Source organism: Poromitra crassiceps (genome assembly GCF_964638095.1).
Source record: "Poromitra crassiceps genome assembly, chromosome: 10".
Lineage (NCBI taxonomy): Eukaryota > Metazoa > Chordata > Actinopteri > Beryciformes > Melamphaidae > Poromitra > Poromitra crassiceps.
In genome coordinates this window covers 5,279,620-5,305,201 of record NC_139631.1, presented here as the reverse complement: position 1 = coordinate 5,305,201, position 25,582 = coordinate 5,279,620, and the positions used below count along the sequence as shown (strand labels likewise).

General features: G+C 42.2%; 1 protein-coding gene across 1 annotated transcript; it reads right to left on the bottom strand.

The window, feature by feature from the left end:
• Positions 1 to 1,413: 1,413 nt before the first annotated feature.
• rufy3 (RUN and FYVE domain containing 3) lies at positions 1,414 to 24,704 on the bottom strand. Its single transcript, XM_083644202.1, has 18 exons — positions 24,143 to 24,704; positions 20,374 to 20,547; positions 19,310 to 19,427; positions 15,471 to 15,572; positions 14,289 to 14,412; positions 13,180 to 13,244; positions 12,305 to 12,370; positions 11,968 to 12,037; positions 11,721 to 11,822; positions 10,941 to 11,024; positions 10,538 to 10,705; positions 9,846 to 9,943; positions 8,242 to 8,361; positions 4,562 to 4,664; positions 4,373 to 4,449; positions 4,238 to 4,265; positions 3,767 to 3,844; positions 1,414 to 2,996 (listed from the first exon to the last, which is right to left on the bottom strand). Exons 1-18 carry the CDS (start codon positions 24,423 to 24,425, stop codon positions 2,853 to 2,855), a joined length of 2,004 nt encoding a protein of 667 aa, XP_083500328.1. The 5' UTR covers positions 24,426 to 24,704; the 3' UTR covers positions 1,414 to 2,852.
• Positions 24,705 to 25,582: the final 878 nt, after the last annotated feature.

Below are 25,582 nucleotides of genomic sequence, written 5' to 3'. Positions count from 1 at the left end.
GCTCTGTTTTGACTGAGCTGGAGCTAAGCTCTTGTGTTTAAGCACTACACTACACCAGACTGTTAGAGGTGGGATAAGACTAAAGATTGCATTACTTGTTTAATTATGTCAGTTAGAAAAGAAGCACTCCTGATTATGGAGATGCCTCTGCTCATTTTGGCAGCAATGTTATTAATGTGGGTTGACCATGAATGTATTCCATGCAGGGCGACACCCAATAATTTGGCCTCTTTAACCTGCTCAATAGCGCCCCCTTGCAAAGAGATGCACAGATTTTGATCCATCCTCAGGGCATGCCTAGAGCTGATAATCAGACTCTTGGTTTTTGAGATGTTCAACTCTAGCCTGTTTTCGGAAACCCATTCAGAGATCTGCATCAACTCTTCTTGAAGCGGTTTAAGTGCCCTGGTGTTTTACATTGTAGTATCAGCATAAATAGCCGTGGATGCATTTTTTTTAGCACACATGGCAAATCATTTACAAATATGGAGTATGAGAGTGGTCCAAGACAGCTTCCCTGGGGAAGTCCACATTGTAGCGATTTTATATTTGAAAGGGTACCATTAAACAGAACACACTGTTGTCTGTTAAATAAACAACTTTTCATCAAATTGAATGTGGTCTGAATGTTGGCATGTTTTAACTGTTTGTGCTGGTCTGTCTGCCTGTATAGTCTGTTTTAACTTGCATGGTGCCAATTGCTTTGGCCTGCTACATGTTATTTTTACTTACATTTTTATTTGCTTGTGTGTATTATTGTTGGTGTTTGTTTTTAATGCTTGCTTGCTTGCTTTTAATGGCTATCTTAAGTTCTGGCCAAGGGACATCAGTTGAAAATTTGCCATTTGGCTAACACTGGCATGTTTACAGTCATGTTAATTAATGTGCACTGTCCCTCAAATACATCAATAAATACAAAATACAAAATAGCTGAGGTTTTAAATCCATATGCAGATAGTTTGATGAGTAATAGCTGTGGTCTATGACATCAAAAGCTGCACTGAAGTCCAGCAGTACAGTACCCACCATTAACTTTCTATCAATTTGTTTTAACCAGTCATCTGTTAATTGTGTGTTAAGGCTGTACATGTTGAGTAACCCACCTTATATGCATGTTGGAATTCAGAGTTGATAGTTTTCTGAAAAATAATGCAGAATCTGTTTAAATACAATACATGCAATACATAAGTTTGCTTAAAACAGGCAGAATGCTAATAGGGCGACTATTTGATCAGTGTAATGGTCTGGAGGTCAGTGTGATGGGTCTGTTGTCTGTAGGTCAGGTGATGGTTGTGCCATGAAGTCTGCCTGCTGCGGCTACAGGGTGTGGCCAGTTGTGGCCTGGTTCATTGGGACACAACAGTGAAATACTGACAATCCCAATAAAATTTGATAAAAGTTTATTGTTGATCAAAGAAGCTTACAGCTCAAGTGTTAATTTTTCTCATTAAAGACCATGCCCCTAATCATTCCTCATGTCATATTAGAACAGCAACGTTGATGATGAAATAATGTGTTTTTATACATTAATTGTTATGCCCAGTTATTTAAAAGAAAAAGTGCAATATCCTGTTATATGCCCAGAAACAGTGTTAGATTGAGTTAGACTAAGTAAATAGCAACAGGTCCACAAAAATTGAGATATTTGTCTATATCTTTCAAATTGCAGTAAGCAGAATAAATCACAGGACATAATATTGTTCACCACAACTGAAGGTTATGCCATACCAGACCGCTATGGGAAGAAGACACAAAACATTCAGATTATCTTTTGTTAACATTTTGCTTATGCCAGTTATAACTAACAAAGAACAAAATAGCAAGCAGAACTATGACTGAAATCATCTATCCCGAATATCAACTTTGTAAACATTTTATAACAGCACACCTTCTGTAATCCAATTCTGTAACTGTGTGTGTGTGTGTGTGTGTGTGTGTAGGATCGACTCTCCTCTACAGTCGGAATGCCAGCACTGACATATTAACCCATTGATACCTGATGCAGCATTTGTGTGTGTATCCCTTTAAGACCGCGAACCGCATGACGCGGTCTTAAAGGGATACACACACAAATGAGGGATATACACGCAAATGCTGCATCAGGTATCAATGGGTTAAACCAGATGTGAAATTCAGCTTCACCTTTCTAATAGAAATGGCGATGAAAACGTTTCAGTGATCAGCATCTCTACAGCCTACATCGTTTGCCGTGCCACGATGGAGTAAAACTGACCCGAAGTACTAAGTCACCAGAACGATTCATTTTGTTTGGTATGCTTTAAAATTGTATTTTAAAATATTGTCAGGTGACATTTAATACACTAATCAATAATCCACCCAGTGGACATTGTGGAAGGTCTATTCAGGGCAGTCATGTGCGTTTGGCTTTGTGATGTGTGTAGGCATTTTCTCATGACAACCAAACACTACAGCAGCTTGAGTTCTCTATTAATTAAACACACTTTCAATCAGAAAAGGAACTAATCATTGAAAACAGCTGCGTTACTATTCGGTTAGAATGAAAACCTGCACGTTGACCACTTACTTAAAATAAATGAAAATTATCCCTTTGAGTCCCGGACTCTCGGGGGAGGGGGGGGGGTCTATCAGATCAAAACACCTGCGGCAAAGATCGTTTCTTTTCTGACATCTCGAGTCGTGAAGCGAATATTTTCCACCTTTTACCGTTTTCTTTTAAACAATGAGAGAAAAATCCGAAAGCCATCTTATCAAAATGAGATGAGAAAGTCTAACGCAACCTCTGCCATGAAGTCAAAAAGTGCATGTTTGCAGTGCCTTTGGTGTAACTTATTGAGAATTTCCTCATATCTGCTGGTGTTTTTTGTTTGTTTTCAAGTCGGAGTGGACGCGTACTCCTGCAGCAGCTGAGAGTAGCAGGCGTCGCACACGTTCTCTGGGAGGATGGAGGACGGCAGCGGCAGCTCATGGGTCAGGCAGCTTTCACAGAAAACGCCGCTGCAGTTCTTGCATTGTTTCTGGAAAAGGAAGAGGAGTGTTGTAAACATACTCTGTCAAAGGAAACGCAGCCATTTAGCTTCATCCTGACTAAGCTGAGGATGTTGTGATGTTTATTTTTTATTTTTTATATATATATTTCCCCCCCCCAGATTTTTTATCCCCCATTAGTGCTCATTTAATTTATTTATCCTGGTTGCTACTCCACCCTCTGCCAATCTGGGGAGAGCCGAAACTGGCTCCATGCTTCCTCCAAGACATGGGCAGTTAGCCAGCCGCTTCTTTTCACCTGACAGAGGAAGCTTCACCGGTAGGACATAGCATGTGGGAGGTTTACGCTATTCCAACCAGTTCCCCTCCCTCTGAACAGGCGCCCTTAACGACCAGAGGAGGAACCACATTAGCAACCAGGATATTGCATGTTTTGGTGAAGGGGCTTCCTATATGAAGGAAGCCCCCGGGAGGCACGGGGAGAACATGCAAACTCCACAGAAAGGCCCTTTTGACGACGCCACCCGGGCGGTGGGCACTCGAGGACATGCGGATGGGCACGCATTCCTTCAGCGTTCACAGCGTCCCAGGTGGGAATCGAACCCAGGACCTTCGAGCTGTGAGGCGACAGCGCTTACCACTGCACCACCGTGCAGTGGTAAGCGCGAAAATGCACGAAAATGCCTCAACAATGGCGCTCCCCAGTTTGTCATCGTATCAAACGCTTGTGATTGGCCTGCCAGAGCCAATAACACATGAGCTGGCAGATTGGTCAGGTTGCCAGGCTACATTTGTGTACCTTGATCTTTTGAATGGAGTCCTCCTGTTCACACATGGTGCAGATGGAAGGCTGACTGATTTCCAGGAATGACTCGGTCTGTTATCAAATAAAAGAATAACACTGAATTAACTATCAAAAGAAATCACTGGATATTTGGCCCTAGCTTGGCTTGCATGAAGGCACAGGATGGACGTGGGTCCACGCCCATATGAAGAGTGATGACAACTGCGATTCATATGGGGCTGGATGCCAGGCTAGCATTTGAGTGGATCAGAACAGGAAATTATAGGAGCAATTGTTTGACTTCAGGTGATTTGTGTCAACTGAAGGAATGTCTAAAATATTGATTTGATGAAGGTTTTAACACTCCAAATAAACAGCTGTTCCACCACCCCACCCCCACATACAAACTAATCATAATCTCATGCAATCACTCATAAAAAAAAAGATGTGTAAAAGTGATTTAATTTCATGCATCTCAGACCTCACCTGTTCATCTTCGTGTTGCGACAAGGACCTTAAATAAATAGAAAATAAATAAATATTTCCCCCAAAATATATAGCAACTGCACCTGTACTGACATGCAATTCTTTTTAAAGAGTTGTATGCTCTAATCTACTTACATGCTGGAGCTACGCCTTGTTTTGTCACCCAACCCCATGTGTAACTGATCGCTCTCCTTTCTGACTGGCTGGGATTCCTAGGGACAATGTTGCAAAAGTATATACAAAGTGTACAAGGACAAAGTACACACCAGTAACTCCACTTTAGACTTCTTTTTAATTTAACACATTGTGCTGGCAAGCATCTACTTTTTGTATGTCCTCCAGGAGTTTGCCGTCCCTCTGCGGCGGGCTGGACTGCGGCTCACTCCGTCGCTCTCTCTCCTTCCTCAGCTCCAGCTCCACATGATACCTGAAACACAAACACAACGTTGAGTGTTCCAAACCTCTTGTTTTTATTTGAAGTGTCCATAGAGTTGACGCCTTGTTTTGTATGCATTGCTTCTTCTCAGCGTTACTGTAATAAATCACACGCAGCTTGTGAAGTAAGCAGTGCAGGTTTAGTACACTATAGATGCCGTCTATTGAGGAGTAGGGTCATCTGTGGCACTTCCGTGACCGTGGAGAGCGAAGGTCCGTTTCTCAATGGATTTGTCATCTAGGAGGGTTAATAAACAAATTTAGCCGGGGTGTATTTTTAAAAAAGGCGGGGAAAATATTTGAGAGACCAAAATCCAAAATGTCTGCCGTGGAAAGGAACTTTTTAATGCTTTGACCTACAATGATGCACAATACATGGTTTCAGAGCTTATTCTGGTCAAGGAATACATATTTGGTGTTTATATAATGATTTGACCTATTTTTGACCTTCAAATCCAAGATGGCTGCCAATTTTGAGGCAGTGTTTTCAAAATCGTCATAGAGCCTTCATATTAGGCTTGAATGACAGGTCTTCTCATGATGAGTTGAATAATATACAGTATAAGTACACAGAAGTAATCTCGGAGGTCAATAAAGTCAATGTTTGTGTGTAAACAACAGTTGCTGATTTGCGGTTTCCCATTAAAAAGGGTAGGCTACTGAGAATATGGTGTCCAGTTCATCCCATCACATTTTCATAATGAACCAAAAACAATTTTGCACTATAGCCTAACATAAAATAGTATTCTGTATGCAAAGCTAGCAAGGTTAGTTGCTTGAGCTGAATTTAAAGGTCAACTCAAAACAAACAATGAAATTAACTTTGAAATTAAAACTGAATCCTAGGCTACTAAATTTCATCAGCACACAGTAAAGGAAACTTGTCTTTGAACTCAGCTGACTGTCTAGTCCTAATCCCTGTTGTGCAATGTCCCTTTTCAGTGAAGTTTTTGTTTTTGTTAAGAGTATGGACTTTTAATCTTGACCTTGTTGGTAGGCAACGGCCCTTTTCCAGTCAAGCATTTTCAGATTAGCTCAGTCAGTCTGTGAAGCAGTCAGTGTCAGCACTTGCGTGAGCTCGCTTTTTCTCTAACTAATGTTAACATTACACACTTTAAGACACTTTGTTTGAGGATATCAACGTTATTCACTAGTCTAAAGATAGTTCTACCATCAAGAACATATAAAACAAATGCAAAAACAATTTTTATTTGCAGAAGTCATCATTGATATTTGGTGTTAGCTAACGTTAGGTAACGTTATTATTTTTAGCTAAAGTTAATGTTATCTGTCTCCACACTTCTGTCAACTGACATATGCATTTGCTTTTGAAAATAAACAGCCTGGCTTGCTGAATTATAAAACGGCTCTCTCAAATCAAGCAATCTGATTGGTTCACAGCCATTGTATAAATCCAATAACCCACTCCAATAACCCATGGCCATGGGTTATTGGTTGCCATGGCAACTCTCTTACTAAAAGCCTTTGGTTACCTCAAAAAAAAACAAATGGAGACAGCTGTCAGATCCTTGTGAATCGATCTTCGCTTATAACTTTACTAATACTTCGCAGAAAATTATGTTTTGTACAAGAATAAATGCGGGCTAATGTCTTCTTTGCAAAAAAAAGGCTGTTAACCCCGCATTTAACCCCGTAACGTTAGTTGGTGTCGGGCTTTGCAGAAAGCACTCAGCTTCTCAGCAAGCGCTGAGAATGCAGCGCTGCGCTCGAGCTGCCTGTCGGCTTTCCAGAAAGCTCTCAGCTTCTCAGCAAGCGCCAGGATTGGCCAATGTCAACTTCAGTCTCCAGAACGATCCAATCAAATCACCCGCACGTTCTTGCGGTCCCGCCTTACAGTAGTGTTTCAACTGACTCTATCAGAATACCATGCCAGTCGGACTTATAGTATTATTATTATTATATTATTATACTTGGAAACCGTTTTATAAAAGCAATATAGCACTCGAGCTGCGTGGTGTTGTGGCATATATCCCGCTGATAAGCTGTTATCCCACGAGGCCGCAGGCGTGCCCGAGACATGCGGACGGGCACGCATTCCTTCAGCGTTCACATCGTCCCAGGTGGCAATCGAACCCACGACCTTCGAGCTGTGAGGCGATAGTGCTTACCACTTCACCACCGTACCTCCTTTTATATCCTCAAACAAAGTGTCTTAAAGTGTGTAATGTTAACATTAGTTAGAGAAAAAGCGAGCTCGCGCAAGTGCTGACACTGACTGCTTCACAGACTGACTGAGCTAATCTGAAAATGCTTGACTGAAAAAGGGCCGTTGCCTACCAACAAGGTCAAGATTAAAAGTCCATACTCTTAACAAAAACTAAAACTTCACTGAAAAGGGACATTGCACAACAGGGATTAGGACTAGACAGTCAGCTGAGTTCAAAGACAAGTTTCCTTTACTGTGTGCTGATGAAATTTAGTAGCCTAGGATTCAGTTTTAATTTCAAAGTTAATTTCATTGTTTGTTTTGAGTTGACCTTTAAATTCAGCTCAAGCAACTAACCTTGCTAGCTTTGCATACAGAATACTATTTTATGTTAGGCTATAGTGCAAAATTGTTTTTGGTTCATTATGAAAATGTGATGGGATGAACTGGACACCATATTCTCAGTAGCCTACCCTATTTAATGGGAAACCGCAAATCAGCAACTGTTGTTTACACACAAACATTGACTTTATTGACCTCAGAGATTACTTCTGTGTACGTATACTGTATATTATTCAACTCATCATGAGAAGACCTGTCATTCAAGCCTAATATGAAGGCTCTATGACGATTTTGAAAAAACTGCCTTTTAGAGCTCAAAATTGGCAGCCATCTTGGATTTGAAGGTAAAAAATAAGTCAAATCATTATATAAACACCAAATATGTATTACTTGACCAGAATAAGCTCTGAAACCATGTATTGTGCATCATTGTAGGTCAAACCATTAAAAAGTTCATTTCCACGGCAGACATTTTGGATTTTGGTCTCTCAAATATTTTCCCCGCCTTTTTTAAAAATACACCCCGGCTAAATTTGTTTATTAACCCTCCTAGATGACAAATCCATTGAGAAACGGACCTTCGCTCTCCACGGTCACGGAAGTGCCACAGATGACCCTACTAAGGAAGGAGACTGATTTTATTTTGGCCGTGTGTGTGTGTGTGTGCACTTAAGTGGCTTTGAGTTGCTCTCTCCATAGCGTGCCAAAGTCTTGCCATAGTCTAGATTGCCCATGCGACCCGAGGAAGTGAATTCTCGTCTAGCCGTCTAGCTCTAATAAATGGTCTCTGACCAAAGTACGTCCTCTTTGAATTGGGTTTATGGGAAATGTAGTCTTCATTTTGGAATCACTAGCACTACAGAATAGCACTGGCATGAGACAGAGGGTACGAGTCGTCTGCACCATTTGGTACCGGCCATTATATAATTTACTATAGCTAAGTAATTTGACGATGATATATTGATGTTTAAAAATGCTTCACGTAATATATATATATAAAAAAACACACATTATCTAGCATTATCAGTTTCCTTTTTTGTACCGTTTCCTCTAACTTTACCTCTGTTTCCTCAGCTGCTCCACCTCCGTCTGCAGACTTTCGATTTTGTCCCCAAACTCTTGTTTGAAGAGGCGGTTGGCCTCGACAGCCAGATCCCTCTCTCGCTCAGCCTGTTTGGATCTGGGTTGGGGTCACATAAACTTATGGTAAAATGAAAACTTAATGGAAAAGAAACATGGTTGGAAAGAGATGTCGTGTTAACTAAAAAAAAAAAAAAAAAAATTAAGATCTTCCATGTACTGTATGTGAGGATCAAAACTCAAAGAAGGCAACAGGAAAACAAAACCTAATGCAAAGAAGATGATGCAAGCCCTTTGGGTTTATTTATTTTTATTAGCCCAGTGATTACTACAGTTTACACCAATGTTATGTTCACATACAATTTGAAATTAATAAATCAACTTGTCCCATTTGTTCTTTTTCATTTCTCTTGTTCCTGTCCTGGCCTTCTACCCTTTGATGTGAATTACTGAATGACAACAAAATCCGTGGATATTGGCCTCTTAATTAGTTCCGATCAAGCCTTCTTCATTCTCAATCTTTGTCTGACAAAATAAATTCTTTGGAACAATGTTACAGTAATCAGGTTTATTTTGACAGGTGGTAACTAAATTCCACTACCTTCCACATCCAGGATGCCCATCTATTCATTCATTCACATCAATCAGTCCATCAGCAAACAATTATTACCGTACTCTCCAAAACACATAGCCTGGTAAACCAGCCGGTCACGCAAACTCACATTTCATTTCGTTCTAGAAGGAAAATAAAAATGTGAGTTCACGTGACCGGCTAATTGACCAGGCTAGCAAACACAGGCCACCGCGGACAAACCGACACCATGCGATCTACTTCTCTTAGCACTGTCAAAGCTTGAATGGGGTCATTTTTAATAAATGCCTAACAAAGTGTGTATGGGATGTGGCAAACACATCTGTCAAAGAATACAAGGATAAGAAGGGCTGCTAGAAGGATCGATGCAGTCCAAACTACTCAAAGCTGATGCTGCAGAGCCATTGCGGGAGGTTGTGGGAAGATGGTTTATTTTCAACAACAAAGGAGCATCGTACTGGAAAACGCCCTAGTTTGGTTATTTCTATATTAGGCAGCGTTGTATGGTTTTTTTTATTCAGACGTCCCGATTTATGAAACTATAATAAAGGGAGCCACTACGGCTGCATCTGAAGCAGCTTCCCTGCAGATGAGTTCAGGTGTCTGGCCTGCTTCACCATATGTTGCTCACTGTTTTAATAATAATAAAAAATAATGATCAAATGATAAAAAAAAAAAAGATGATCAAACAATGGGAAAAAAAAAAGTGACAATGGAGAGAGGGGGAAAAGACAAACAGGACAGAGACAATATTGTCATTAATAACCTTTAGCAATTTCCTCTTAATAGAAGTTAAGACTATCTGAATTAAATATTGTGTGCTATGTCACAACAATCTTTTTAGGCTTAAATGTTCCATTTTTACTGTTGACCATCTTGGAGTTTCTTTCATTTTGATGCAGAATAAAGGTCAAAATTTGGAATAGCCAGAAAGGTTGTGCGTAAACTGTTGTGTGATTTCTATGCTTGTGGAAAAGCGGTGTGGTCCATACCTGCTCTCCAGCTGTTTTACTGTCCCCGCCATCTGGGTTATTTTCTCCTCCAGGCGAACGATGACTTCGCTCTTCTGTTTGGAGCTGGACTCCGAGCTCTGAGGAAGAAACCCCAAGGTTCATTAAGTTCTTTGTTTTAAATAAATATATACATTTACAGTTTGCAGTTTAGTTTCAGGGATTGTCCTTACTCTCCCAGACAACTACAATAACGAGGACAGCGCAAGCCTCAAAACGTCTTCATCAGATTTATTCATTGCCGTCAATGTCCACTCACACACTTTGAGGTGCGTTCCCGCTATTTACTAAGTGCATGTAAACGAGGAAATCAGATTATTGCCAGTTACCGGATTATTCTCAGTGATCCGTTTATTGTTTGCATGTAAACGCACTCATTGATAACCCACCTTTTGGAGAATGTAACACTACAAAATAAGAGATGGAGTAAAAGAGTTGCAAATTGCAATTAGTGCTGCCTGAGCTGATTTATTTTAACGTTTCATTCATGTTCATGATTTATTCTTACATTTTTCCATTTTCCCCTTTCTCTCAAGTACCCCCTGTAGTACCTCCATGTTCCTGGGAAAAACTGCCACTAGCATCAATGGTTTGTTGGGAATAAATGATCAAGTGATGCCTGGGAAGTGCAGCTCAAAAGCACAACAGCGATGAGCGCTTAGATGGAGCAGCACCTGTGACTTGTGGGTGAGCTGCTGGTTGAGCGAGCGCAGGTCGTCCAGCTGCTGTCTGAGCTCCACCAGGGCGTCTTGCTTCTCACACACGTCCTTCTCCAGCATCTTCATGGACATCTCCATCTCCTGCTTCATCCCGATCTGCACCTCCAGCTCCTTCTCCACGTCCTGGACAGAGACAGCACAGCCACTTGGAAACAGCAAACGTGCTTCATGCTCACACCAATAGAGGCATTGGTCTTAATTACAGACCATCCATGGTTAGATTGTATACATCTTAGGTATATCCTTGCTGACTGACGATTGACATGGTTGACAATGAAGGCTGACCTATGTAACTAGCCACAAAAAGTCACTACAGTAACATAAGGCTACGCAACAGCTTGCAAAAAGCCTGACTCACCAATCGAAGCAAAGTCTCCTCTTTGAGCTGCTTTTTTGTTTCACCCAGTGCTTGTCCGTCTGGTGCCGAATCACTTCTTAATGCCTGAAGAAAACAGGAGCCCGCATTATACAACTGTCCACTGAGGGGGGACAAAAACATCAACAACATAGACAATAATACACACTCAACTGCCATAAGGCACAGGAATAATGTGTGAATTTTCAAAGTGGGGTCTGGGGACCCCCATGGGGTCCTTGAGTGGGTTCCGGTGGGTCCTCAGCAAAAAGGGGAATAATCTATTTGAATTATAATTCCATCCATAAGTAAAACGATGACAGAATAATGTATGACTATTCTGTGCATGGGTTTCATACACTTTCTGTAAGCAAACATCTCAAAGCAAAAATGGTATCAGATGCGGGGTGGGGGGGTTTGGGACAAATCTAATCTGTGTCAGTTGAGGGGTCCTTCACATGAACACCACTGATGTACATGTAGGGCAGTCAATCGTTGTGGAAATGAGCCTGGGCCATGTTCAGAATATTTGACAGAAGATTAGGGGCCTGACGCAATTATTTCAAAACATCACTTTGCAAAATAATAATCGTCACATAACTGGGGTTTCTGAATTCTGCATGCCATTTGTGAGGGGGGGGGGTCAACATTTTTAAACAGGATAGAGTCCACAGTTAAAGCCTACAGTATGTGTTGTCCAGTAAGCCTAAATTAGGGCACTAGTGTGATAATTTATGTTCTGTATTATGAAGGGGGGGGGGGGGGGGGCAGATGTAAATTTACCTGATGAACCTTCCTGTTGGACTCCAGCTGGTAAGAGCTCTCCTCCTTCACTCTCTCCACGTCTTCTTGTAAGGTGATGATCCGGTTATTTGCTACGGCAAGCTGTGGAGACAAAATTCAACACGACTTGTTTAAACCGAGAATATCAGTGGCTGTGCAGAGATTCCAGAGGGGCCATCATTTTAGACGAAAGTATTTCTGATTAAATGAAATGCTCACGTCGCTTCGCAGGGGCAACAAGACTCACCTCCTCTGTTAGCTTTGTATTGGACTTTTCCAGAGCATCCACCTTGGCTTGCAGGTTATTTACGGACGCACTAGGAAAAGACACAAGAAAAATCTCACATTTGTCATCAAGCTCAACAAAGCCTGCTGAAGTATGTGTGTGTTTGATGTATAGGGATATCGGTATTGAATGTTAATTGTAGTTTGATTGTACATCCACTATGTTTATATGTGTGCTATGACGCCACCTACTGTATGTTCTCTCGAATGCTCAAGACAAATAAGGGAGACAATAAAGGCTAATCTAATCTAATGAACAGAGTAGAGCGAGGAGAGGAGAGTCCGTTGTTTCGGCGTACCTTAAATGTCTGTTCAGCTCCTCCACATAATTCTTCTGATCAAGAATTGCTGTGATCTGGCCATCACTATAGGGAGAGAGAGAAAGAGAGAGGTATCAACCCGCGTGGAGATGGAAGAGGTGATCATCAGATCGTGAATAAAAAACAAAAACAAAAACACAGAAAACATTGGCTGCAGTTAAGACACGTTGGCTTAGAGGCATGTCTACATTTTTAGTCACCCATTTGATGAAAAGAAAAAGAAAATTATAGTGTTTTTCAAAAATGAACGTTGTCTGCCTGCACCGTTCAAAACATCTCCTGCAAACTCAGACACACAAATTTGATGAAAATTTGTAAAAATGGGTTACACCTTTATGACCAGACTTTGTATAAACAAATACCTGTATGAAGAACGTATTGCAAATATGGACCTCCCTCTTTAGTGGGTTTTATTTTACTTGAATAAAATAATGTATTCTTGATGCAATATCTTTGTACTACAAGTGTCTCATTAAATAACTTTGTATTTCAAGATGAATAACAAGAGAAGAATTAGAAAGAAAGAAAATGCCACAGACAGTCGGAGATGGACTGCTAGCAGCCTGGGTCCTGCAGTAGGCCCTTCACATCACTGAACGGTCTTGCTGTGTCAGGTTTACATCTTCTGAAGAAAGGTTTGCAGTATGGCACCAGCAAAACTTAGGTGTAAAATGTATGCTAAATATATATAAATATATAGTCAGGGATGCATCAGATGGCCGCCCATTGACAGCCAAGTGAATTCTCAAATAATTTTCTGATTCTATGGAAATAGTAGTAGTACTGCTCATTCATCAACAGTTTGTGGCTTTGAGGGCCTCTGCACTGAAATGACCACAACAAGTGCTACTCACCCCTCTGCACTCTTGCTACTGTGTCCACCGTCTTTCAGGTACATTGAAAAATCTATCACCCCGACCTGCAGAGGCAATTTAAAAAGGGAAAAGAATAAATCTGAGACAAACTAAATGACACTGCAGCCTTGCAGCATGATTGTCAAAATTAATATACAGTAAAACAAAATGTGCCATGATGCAAAAATGTAGGATGTGCAGCAGGGAGGTTTTAATACGCTTGCATTTTGATATGACAATATTTTGGTCTGTATATGCATTTAGGTCGTCTCAATATTTCAAATAGTTTGCACAGCCTCCATTAACAAAGGGTTTTAATTGGAGAAGTTCAACTGCAATGTACTGGTCACTTAGCTGGTGACAGGGCCATCATGTGGTTTTTCATATGGCAAGAAAAAAAGGGCAATCCTGCCCAATCCTCCTGGCCTAATTTCCAATTAATGAATATGGCATTGAGCAGCAATTTCTCAGCAGTCTGTCTAGCTATTGACTGGTCATAGAATTATTACTAGAGCGGTATTTTTGAGGGAAAATTATTAATTGCTGTCAGTATAGTTAAGCATAAGATATTGGAATACATGTGGTCTCAAGAATACACAAACACATTCAATTTCGATCAGAAAAAAATCTATCATATTTAAAAGCAAGCATGCAGCAAGCATGTTTATGTATAGGAAGAAACATAGATTAACACTAGAAATGACTGGACATTGAGAGTCAAAAACAAACACTTTTCTCCAACACTGTAAATGTAATGTGTAAATATGCAACCTTTAAAATGATTGTGGGAAAACCCCCAGATAACCATCATTTGTCTAGTAGCACCGTAGCAACAGTGAGCTACAGGGAATTAGCTCCCAAAAGTGTGACTCTCGCTCCCTCTTCAACAATTACACGACGTTTCGAAATGCAATCTTGAAATCCCAGAGCCCAGTGGCTGAAGCCTTTCACAGGTAACCCAGAGCCCAGTGGCTGAAGCCTTTCACAGGTAACCCAGAGCCCAGTGGCTGAAGCCTTTCACAGGTAACCCAGAGCCCAGTGGCTGAAGCCTTTCACAGGTAACCCAGAGCCCAGTGGCTGAAGCCTTTCACAGGTAATAGAAGAATAACCTGAGAATCCAAGTCTTCTCCCTTCATACAGAGGTTGGCATCAATGACGTTCAGTCCAACGAGCAGCCCAGCGATCACAGCTCCCTCCTCCTCCATCATCAACGCATTTGCCTCGTAGAATTCACTACAGAGGGAGATGGGAGCGAAAACAGTCAGTCCAGGAAATGGCCCTTTTCGGTTACTAAGTATTTCTGGCCTTATCTCTTCTCCCTTACTTTGCATGTGTACACTTACCAGTATCTCTTCCAGGGACAAATATATAGATGTATATAGATATAGATATAAATATATAGATGTATATTTCAGCTGAGAATGAAAGTTCTGTTATCATCTACTCACCCGCATGACAAGTGAAACACAGGTGAATTGTGTTAGTCCCCATAGGCTGTAACCCACAGAGAGGTTGCCACCACGACTGTGTGTGTAGCAACCTTCTCCCAAACAACTCAAGTCAATGGAGACCTTTAGAGGACATTTACATCTGGCATTAACATGTGTTTTCTGCCATCAGATTGCAATCAGATTGTGCTTGACCACATTAGCCTGATTTAATTTACACCTGGCGTTAACATGCGTTTTTCCTTATCCAGATAACCTCCGCATTACAGTTGCTGTATCCAGATTGAGAGGACACATTGCATTTACACTTGTGTTCAATGTCTACACGATGCGTCCCTGACCACCTCCGGAAGTGGTTTGGCTGATCAGATTGCAATCCTTGGGGGCGTTTACACCTGGCATTTCAAAGTGGTCAAGCACAATCTGATTGCAATCGGATGGCAGAAAACGCATGTTAATGTCAGGTGTAAATGGCCTCTTAGACTTACAAAATAAAAAGAGCCATAAAATCAGACTGTCAATAGAAAGACCTACAATATACACCATGATTTGTTACAAATCAGTCCGCTGTAGTTAAGATTGGCACTAAATGATGGTGTAATATGTCTTTTTGGAACTGGTCTCCACTGACTTCAGTTGTTTTTGGGGAAGGCTGTCAACCTCCCTGTGTGTTATATGGACAAACTTCACTTGTGTTTCAGCTGGCATGAGGGGGAAGCAGATGGTGACAGAATTGTCATTTTTTGGGTGAGCTGTTCCTTTAAAACACCAATCCCAAACTAAAGCTGAAAGGTGTAATTCTAAGAGATGCTATTGGCCGTTAGCAGAGTGATGCAAACACACCTGAGCAGGTCCTTTCGATTGATGATGGTCTTCATGTAATCAGAGAGCTTCTTCTGCATCAAGGCCAGTCGTAACCAAGCACGTCCTCTCCCCAGAGGTGTTCTGTGACAACATGGAGGAACTTGGATAAGAACACACCTGCCAATTTAACACCAGAGAGGCCTACTTGTACAAATATATAAATACTTTGTACTCGTCAGACAGAATCTTTACTCTTAGAACCTTCACTTTGATAACTTTACAGCTGCAACAGGCAACTTAGCACAGCAGCTCCTGATGGCTGTAACAGTTTGACAACTAGCTCCTGATGGCTGTAACAGTTTGAAAACTAGCTCCTGATGGCTGTAACAGTCTGAAAACTAGCTCCTGATGGCTGTAACAGTTTGAAAACTAGCTCCAGATGGCTGTAAGAGTTTGGAAACTAGCTCCTGATGGCTGTAACAGTTTGAAAACTAGCTCCAGTTGGCTGTAACAGTTTGAAAACTAGCTCCTGATGGCTGTAACAGTTTGAAAACTAGCTCCTGATGGCTGTAACAGTCTGAAAACTAGCTCCAGATGGCTGTAACAGTTTGGAAACTAGCTCCAGATGGCTGTAAGAGTTTGGAAACTAGCTCCAGATGGCTGTAACAGTTTGGAAACTAGCTCCAGAGGTGGCTGTAACAGTTTGAAAAAACTATCTGAACTTCAACACCCAGAAATCCGGGACGATGACATCAGTATACTGTTCACAGCACAGCACAGTCATGTTCACAAACTCAGCCGGTCTGTGATGCTTTTATACTAAAGGAACCAAAGAGACGAGAGGAACAGATCTGATGTTGGCGAGTCCAGCTTTCTCTGCAATGAGCGCTGATCACTGCTACTTGGATTTTGCACAAACTCCTGACAGCAAAGCCTGTTTATTTCCTGTTTGGGCGAACAACTACAGCACAGTATATTAAAGGTAAAGGTAAAGGTAAAGTCCCACTGATTGTCACACAATGTGTGAAATTTGTTCTCCGCATTTGACCCATCCCCTGGGGGAGCGGTGAGCGGCAGCGTGCGCCGCGCTCGGGAATCACATGGTGATTTAACCCCCCAATTCCAACACTTTGATGCTGAGTGCCAAGCAGGGAGGCAATTAGGGGTGTGCCGATTAATCGTTTTTTAGATGCATCGCGATGAGTCACGTGACGATTAAAATCGATTCACAATGTTCGATTATCGATTTGCAAAAGATTGCAAAAAAAAAAAAAAAAATTTTTTTGTTGCTTTATTTGCAAAAAATACGGTATTTCGCCCGGAAAGCAGTTCCTTAACTGTAAAACGAGACCAAAACCGAAGTACTGGAAACTGGAATCGCTGAAGAAAGCATGCAGGGTGGCTGTAACATGTGATGCGTGGACTTCAGTCGCAACTGAAGATAATGGAGGTACATTTGTTTGTTTACTTTAATTAATGGATACTGACAAATATACCTTGCTTAAAAAAAATCCTGTTTGGTGAAAAAGATGCATCGAAAATCGTGATTAATCATAATAATCGTAATAATCGTTTAATAATCGAATCGTAGCACCCTTAATCGTAATCGAATCGTGAGGTGCCTAAGGTGGCACACCCCTAGAGGCAATGGGTCCCATTTTTATAGTCTTTGGTATGACTCAGCCGGGGATCGAACTCACAACCTCCCAGTCTCAGGGCAGACACTCAGACCACAAGGCCACTGAGCTGGTTCATTCATATAAGACAGTGCAAAGTACCAGATTATTTACAGTCAGTATATGAATGGTGACATTAAAATGTTCAAAGCAAACTAATAGAGGCAATAGTGGTTTAAAAAGTGTTTTTGAGGGGCATGCAAGACGGTAATAGTCTTTTCCTTCCTAAAGCCTGCGTTGGCCTTGCGCAGGGGTGGAGGCGGGATTCAATCCCACGATCTCCCGCTTGCAAAGTGCACGTTGCGCTCACCTAACCGCAAGAGCTAGCTCCCTTGTTGAGTGTCTTGTTTGTAAATGTATGATGTTTAATAATGTTCTATGTGGACCCCAGGAAGAGTAGCTTATGCTTTGCATAAGCTAATGGGGATCCTAATAAATCAAATCAAATCAAAATCCCTTGGCGGAGCTGGTTCAGGGGCCTTTATACTGTTGATGAGCGAGTTTAACCAACAACTCGCTATCACTCTGATTCACTCAGTTCCACTCACCAACACCCACTGGTGGGCATCCGAGTCACAGCACCAATGTAGCCTGGGTTGTGTCGATAGTCCACACAGCAACCCGCATGCAACCGCTATATGCTGTGAGCCTGTTAGAATTCAAAATCCTTACTAGTACCAACACTTAACTAGCCTGTACTCCACTACTACTGTACTGTACTGTACTGTACTGTCAACCTAGTGACATCATCTAGCAGCGCCCTAGTTGGCGATAAGGGCAGTGGTGGCCCAATGGTTAGAGAAGCGAGCTTGTGACCGGAAGGTCGTCGGTTCAATCCCCGGGACCGGCAGGATAAATCTGGGTGGGGAAAGTGAAAAGGCAGCGCTTGCCCCTCCCTCATTACCACCACTGAGGTGCCCTTGAGCAAGGCCCTTATCCCCAACCGCTCCAGTGGAGCTGATCAGTGGCCAGCAGATCAGACTGCGGTTGTACTGGTCAGCTTCCAGGTATGAATGTGTGTGTGAATGTGAACAGGGCGCTCCTGAAAAAGAGAGCATTGCTCTCAGTGAGACTCCCCCTGTATAAATAAAGGTAAAAAAAAAAAAAAAAAAAGGTGAAATGTTGTTTATCTTTCTAGCAAATCTGGGTACATTTCAGACTTGAAAGCAGTGTCCTGTCTTGTCTGAGGTGAAACGCAAATGAACTAGAATCATATGACGACATGTTTCATGTCCTCTTTCTTGGTACCACTTGGGACTCACAAGAACTCTGATTCACTCAAAACAGACAACAACGCCAAACTACAGTATGTATAGTAGGATGTTCAAATGACACTGTAGAAGGGAGGAAAAGATGATTACATCTAATTGTGTTGGTACTCTTCCAATATGGCTGCCTATGCCTTGTTACCATCACTAACCACTCTCCAAAACAAGCCTCTATTCAGGTCTTAACATTCACACTGAGCCAGAAAGAGCAGAAGACAAACACTTTAGTCAGACCAGCGAGTCAAACTCAGATGCAGCTGGTGGCTGAATGGCTTTGCACTGCTGACAAACAATGTCAGAATTATCCAAAAGTTGGACTTTCTAACATCAAATATAGCAAAAACAAAATCTGCATTTTTCTGATTAGTCATGTTAGAAAAATGTTACCTCCCTCAATTTTGCCATGTTAAAGCAGGTGGTTTAACTTATTAAAATTAAACCATCCAGATTAGTAAACATAACTGTTTGGCATGCAGTTTGCTGATATCCTTTATTATTACTCAAATCCAGCGTGCCTTCTTTAGAGACTTAAGTCAAACTGAAAAGCTGAAATTTTCAGTATATTCGCCTTTTTAGCTCACGCAAAGTCATCACCATAGATAAAAAAGACAAATACCGGTATAGATTATCTTGCGTTGTTATTACCGTATATCAAATTCTCATTACTGTTACGGAAAAACTGCTGACTTCATTGTGCAACATAAAAGAAATCCAACCAATAAAACCATCACAGATTTTGGGGCAATCCAAAATGAAACTGCCATTCTCTCGCCAACTAATATCCCTACTATAATACAACTACATACTGTACACTTCTGAATGATCCCTCCCTGCGTTATGTCCCGCCCCCAATATCCAGGAAATACATCACATTGAGGAAGCCAGGTGCTCTAAATGCAGTTACGGTATATTGAGACTAGCAGAATAGTCGTACCTAAGGCCAGGCAGGTCTTTTACACTGGCAGTGATCTCTCCTGCCTCGGGGGTCAGCTTCTCCACCAGCTCCAGCGCTCCCCAAAATGACTTGTTCTGCCCCAGGAAGGTCTTCTTGGCTGATGATTGAGAGAAAGCCTTTTGTTAAAATATTGCCTTTTGAGGAACTCGGGCCGGTGAATCATCATACTGTATAGCAGTGGTTCTCAAATGGGGGCCCGGGGACCCCCAGGGGTCCTTGAGTGGGTTTCAGGGGGTCCCCAGCCAAAAGGGGGGTCATTTATTTTCGCTATAATTCCATTCATGAGTAACACAATGACTATTTTGGTCATGGGTTTTATACACTTTCTGTAATAAAACATCTAAAAGCATCAATCTTATTATCATATGGGGGACCGTGGGACAAAACCCTATCAAATGGGGGTCCGTGGTCCATTTTTTGTCAGTTTAGGGGTCCTTCATGTGAAAAAAAATTGAGAACCACTGCTGTATAGGACGGAAGTTTTCAAAGTGGGAGGTGGGCCTCCAAACAGTTTCAGGGGAGGCTCAGTGAATGGAAGTGAAAAAATATGAATTACATAAGTTTTAAAATGGAGATCACATAGAATAGCCTAAATATGTGTGACTTGCTTGGGGGCGGGGGCTTTGTCTGAGGGGAGGCCCGCAGTCTCAGACTTTGAAACCCCCTGGTATAGGATTAACGGCTGACTTAGGAAAACAAACCAGCTACTTTCTTGCAATATAGTGTTCATAACAGACTACTGATTACGGTAAATAAATACACTGGCTTCAATTGGCATGGTGCCAGCATTTTTTTTCTTTCTTTCTCAGTCCAGAATATGATGTATGTATGCCATCAGTGGCTGGCAATATGACTGGCCATAACTCTATAAGTTTATTCTTCAACCATGCAATTGCATAAAATGTGCATTTATCTGGGGCTGAAGTACAATAGTTGACTTTTCATACATTTCCAGGCCTTTCTGTGAAATATTACAATGGAAATTACCAACCGTCTGTCATTTATTTCCCTGAACTTCCCCTGAACTCTTGTGTTATACATACTTTTCAACCCATGTTTCAGACAGTGCTCCATCACCACAAAGAACTGCTGGAGCGGTGCGTAGTCAGAGTCGAGTGTGCGTCCCAGGTTCAGAGCAGACTCAATCAGGCCCTTAATGCTTAATTTGGCCATGTTCATCAAGTTAAGCCTTTCGATTGCAATGGGATCCTTGGGATCTAGAGAAACACAAACAAGAAGTGAAAATGAGTGGGTGGCGCGACTGCACGTGTATGGGAGGAAGCATGTTCTAGTCTACAACTGTCCCCAGAGATAGACAAGGACTTGGACAGCAGGGGGAGTCCAAGTGGCAGAAAGACAAGGAGGGAGAATCCAAAAATAAAGAATTTAATAGAATTCTGCGCTGTGATTGGCTTGGCTTTGCCCCAATTAGAGAAACCGTCTATGGTGGCCCTGGAGTGTGGGTCGTTAGTGTATGAAAGTAGAGCAGGACATTTTACATGTCTTTACCCAGTCTGCGTCTCCATTAAACACACCAGGATGAAGAAATAGTAGTTGATTCCGTGCCTTCTATTTCATTAAGCCACATTCCGGCTAGAAGCAGAGTAGATGTTACACCAGGGACCAGGCTATAGTTCAGTTTTATTAGGCACGATCAGAAGAGCTTGACAGTTTTGGAGGTCTTGGAGGAAGCCCAAGATCAGCCCTCAGACAGATGTAGTGGCTGTTTGGTTGGTCTGCATCCAAGTCTGAAGGGTACATCCTCATTCCTCACTGAAGCAAACAGCTCAGCGCTTGATTGCAATCTACACACTCAAAGCAACACATTTTCTCGATCAAAACATTACAGGTGCGGCAGCATTTTGTGGTATGAAACAACTCAAGAAAAAACGTTTTACTCTTTTATTTTTCTGCATCCTTAAAATTATTGATAAGCAAGCACGAATTCGCAACAGCACCGGAGGACGGATATTTCACTCAGCAGCTCGGGCACGGCACCGGAATGAGGCAATTGGGTCCGATCGATAAGTATCGGTTGTAAAGGTAACGGTACATAGTGATACAGAGGGGTTTTCGATACCCAACCCTAGTAGCATTTGGCTAGGTTGACAAAAACAGACAGCAAAATTATTTATCCAAACAACATTATGTTTATTGTTGTCTGTGTAAATTCTCCCATGATAGAGACCGGTTTAGCGCCCAGCACTTCCTGGTTGTTTTATCACTCGGCCCTACCTTATTTACAAGCAGTGTCATCCTACCAACATCTCCAAACAGTCTTCCTGTGGTAACCCTAACCAAGGAGGGACATCCTCCATTTCCAACATGGAACCCAACATGACACAGCTTAACCAGGGTACATTCCCCAGATACATTAACAGAGGAGGACCTGCTCCATCACCACGCCCTAACAGAAGCACTGCCAAAAAACCATCCTCCGAACACTGGGCTAACACATTACCTTCAAGGGCTGGCTCTGGGTCCGGGGTAAGGGAGATATCGTTGAGCTCGCGCAGGCAAAGCCATTCGCCATCGACAGACACGCGAAAGTTGCAGAGATAAATGGTCTCCCGGGCTGCCTGGGTGATCTTGTCGGTGGTGGGGGTCGGGGCATCGCTCTGAGGCGTCAGATCAGACATGATGATGACTCAGCTGATGCCAGGGCAAGACTAAACACCGCCGAGGGAAAATGCGTCGCTTTTATCCCAAAAGCCAAATGCAAAGAAGGGCCCAAAATAGCAGGTTACAAAGGAAACTAATTCACGGGATGAAAAGAGCATCAAAACAAAGGGAAAACGCCAAGACGGGCACAAACAGCGGATTTCGGCAGGTGTTTGAGAGGGTGCTGTTTCTCCTCCTCCTTATGCGCGCATCCTCTCCTCCTTTCACAAGTGAGTCTAGAGAAAGCGCTGCGCTGCCGCTCTGAGAAAGGCTGCCCTGCCCCTCTCCTCCTCCTCCTCCTCTCCAATCTTCTGTTGTCCCTTTTGTCAGCCTGGGGGGGATTTAAAATTCAAGAGAGCGCTGTGTTGAAAATCACAACCCTCCTCCGCTCAGCTTAATGCCAGTTCACTCTGATTGGACTGCTTCTGCACCGCAGTGAATGCACTGGGTGGGTGTTGACCAAGATGGCTGACAAATATGCTGGGCACAGGAACACGCGTCACGTGAGCAGATGGTGCATGCGTAAAAAGGAAGGGGGGGGGGGGGGTGGGTCCCCAGAGTACCCATCTAATGTCTAATGATGCAGCAGAGGACTCATCCATCTCTCGGGCATCAACAGCAGGGCCTGACCTGAGGGAGAGGCCTAGTACCAATGCAATTATTGGCCCGCCTGCAACACTCCAGTGATTTCAGGGTTTTAAAATTTGAAACCCAAATAGAAGTGAGAGTGTGACATGGGTTCCGAGTGATTTCTCATTAAGGAAAACAAAATTAGCCAAGCATAGTGTGTTTACAGGAAACCATGTTAACGTTACCTCCTATTACAACTGAGAAGAAAGTCCAAACTTTATAGCTTAATGTGGAAAGATTCCAATATTTTGACTTTACATTGACAACAATTGGCGGCAACAGTCAGGTTACACCACCAGACCTGGGCATTATACAGCCCGGGGACCAGAACGGGCCCTCATGATGCCTGGCCCGGGAGGTTGAAGACAAACCATGCCTTTTTACTTAAGAAGCTAGAAAATCGAATGAGATGACCTAAATTGGCTGTTTGGAGGGATTTTCTATATTAATGTTGAAGAATAAGTGTGCAGTATGTTTTCTATCATTTAATCTAGTGATAAAATCAGAGGTTATTATGGCATGACACAAAAATGTGGGGCCCCCAGCAACAATCTGGGTTTCTCATGTGGCCCGGCCCCCCCAGGAAAAGCAAGTGCCCATGCCTGGGTTACACCAACACACACCACTGACACCTTAATGTGTATTACAGTGTCAGTGGTGTGTCATTTAACATTTTATATGACCAGAGACCATGTTGGAAATAAGTGTTTACACTTTTACATGTATATCCCTTGGATGTTGTTCTTTATCCAGAATAAAATCAATCAATCAACATTGTGACTGTCTGTGATTACCTCTGAGATGACAGATAAACAGTCTTGTTAAGGGCAATGCAGTGTAGATGTGAAAGTGTGGATCACTAGTAATTTGTCAAAGAGAAAACTGTGTATAAATAAATGTGCTACTGATTGACTAGCTAGTGTCTCTAAAGACTGTCTAAATAAGACACTGGCTAATTGTAAGTTTGTTTTGAAACTCCTGACATTTGGTAACATTATTGGCACTGGAAGTCAAGTTGGCGTTAAAATGATCAGTTGTCGTTAAGTTTATAGGCAGTTTATAGACCTAAAGTAAAAGTTGAGCAAACTAGGGTGGATTTATTTCAGCAGTCAACGTTACCTAGCGTTAGCTGAATCTAGCTAACTGTCAAAACAACACCACTCACACACTCAGTCAGCAGCACATTGTTGACATTAACAGAGGCTCCTTCGCCAATGTTGCAACTTAGCTTATTGACGTTAGAACCTGAGGGGCACGCGCATTGACAAACCTGCTCATGTTATTTGTTATGTTGCTAGCTAGTTAGCTACTAGCTAGTAGCTAAACGTGATCAGTTTCCTTCGGTCACAAGATGATAGGGAAGTTTGTTTACGGGAAGTTTGTTTACGGGAGGTTAACAGAAAGCTAGCCATATAGTTTATAAATAAATAGATGCCTCTAAATTATTTAGATAGAAAACAAGTTAAAACAAGCGAACTGGATAAATTGCTAGAGTTACACTATAGTGTTGTTAGCACTTACTTTTGCCCTTTGACTTCGTTCTTTCAATCTGGAATTCATAATGTCGGACAGGACTGGAGGAAGATGAGCCCGTCTTGGTGAATCTTAAGTTAGAAGAGTTTAACGCCTCTTTAAAGTATATCACTGAAGTTGGAGAGAAAGTCTCGTCTGGACTGTCAACGTGTCCATTTTCATCTTGGGAATATTGTTGTCTTCCAGATGAGGCATCCAAACTTTCTGAAACCTCCGAGGAGGACTCCTCCAGACGCAGGTCTGGTGCTGCTGGTCTCTCCCCCTCCGCCATCCTCAGGTCAAATTCACTGCATGTGACTAGTAGCGAGTGTGTGTGTTGTCAGCATATTGTCAGCTGCAGCAGCAGCCATACACAGACATGGCTAGCAAAATCGCCCGTCCCTTTACTCCAACATCACGCCTGGATTTCCTTTCGTCCTTTCCTCCACGACCTCCGCCTTCGTTCCCTATGTGGCCCGGATAACGACAAGAAAGGTCGCATAAGCACTTTTGTGCTCAAATCTGTGGCTATAATTTCGCGAGAGTTTGCGCCACTGCTGCTGCGCGTGGTTCCAGCGAGCCTCTACTACCTCTACACAACCAGAGAGATCCAAATAGAGAGAGATACTGTAGCAGGCTGTAGGTCACCATTGGGAAATGAGCTGACGGCTTTTAGGTTCTGTCCGAAAATCGTCACGTTAGCTTATACATGTCATATTTTCTCGGCAATTCCTGCAATACCTAATCGCACCGGCACAACTACGAATTAAAACCCTTAAAACACCCATTTTAGCCGTGGCCGCCAGGCTGAACCGCGCGCGCAACTCTCCCATGATTCATTGCGATTATTAAAGGGCAAATGAAAACCTTGCTCTCGGGCGTCTTTCTTCTAAAAGCTCTCTGATGTCTCCTTTTTTTAATCACCATGAATCAAATCATCATCTTCAAACATACAGGTCTTGTGCAATTTGCGATAGGGGGGGGGGACTGGCAGTGGCAGACTATGGAAGTTGTAAGGAAGGAACTTTAGAATGACGTTGATTTAAAAAATGTTTCATTCGAAAGAATTTCATTCGAAATTTTCGAAGCGATGACCCCAACAACAATTTAATTTGTTCCTTATATTTAGACAGCTGCTTTAAATCTGTAGTATAAAACCATGATGTATGTAAGAAATGTGTATGTTCTGTATGTGCTCATGAAAGGTGCCAACACCATGTAATGCTCAGAATAAGCAATAGGTGGAGATGAAGGATTGGGAGTATGAGGCCCCATTTGTAGGCTATACTAGTCATTTCACACATCTCCTAGCCAGATAGAAATCGGATTACTTCTGAATAACTTTTTAATGCTGGTGAGCTGAAGAAGATATATTCTTATTAGGCCTAGTTTACACCTCGTGTGTGTGTGTGTGTGTGTGTGTGTGTGTGTGTGTGTGTGTGTGTGTGT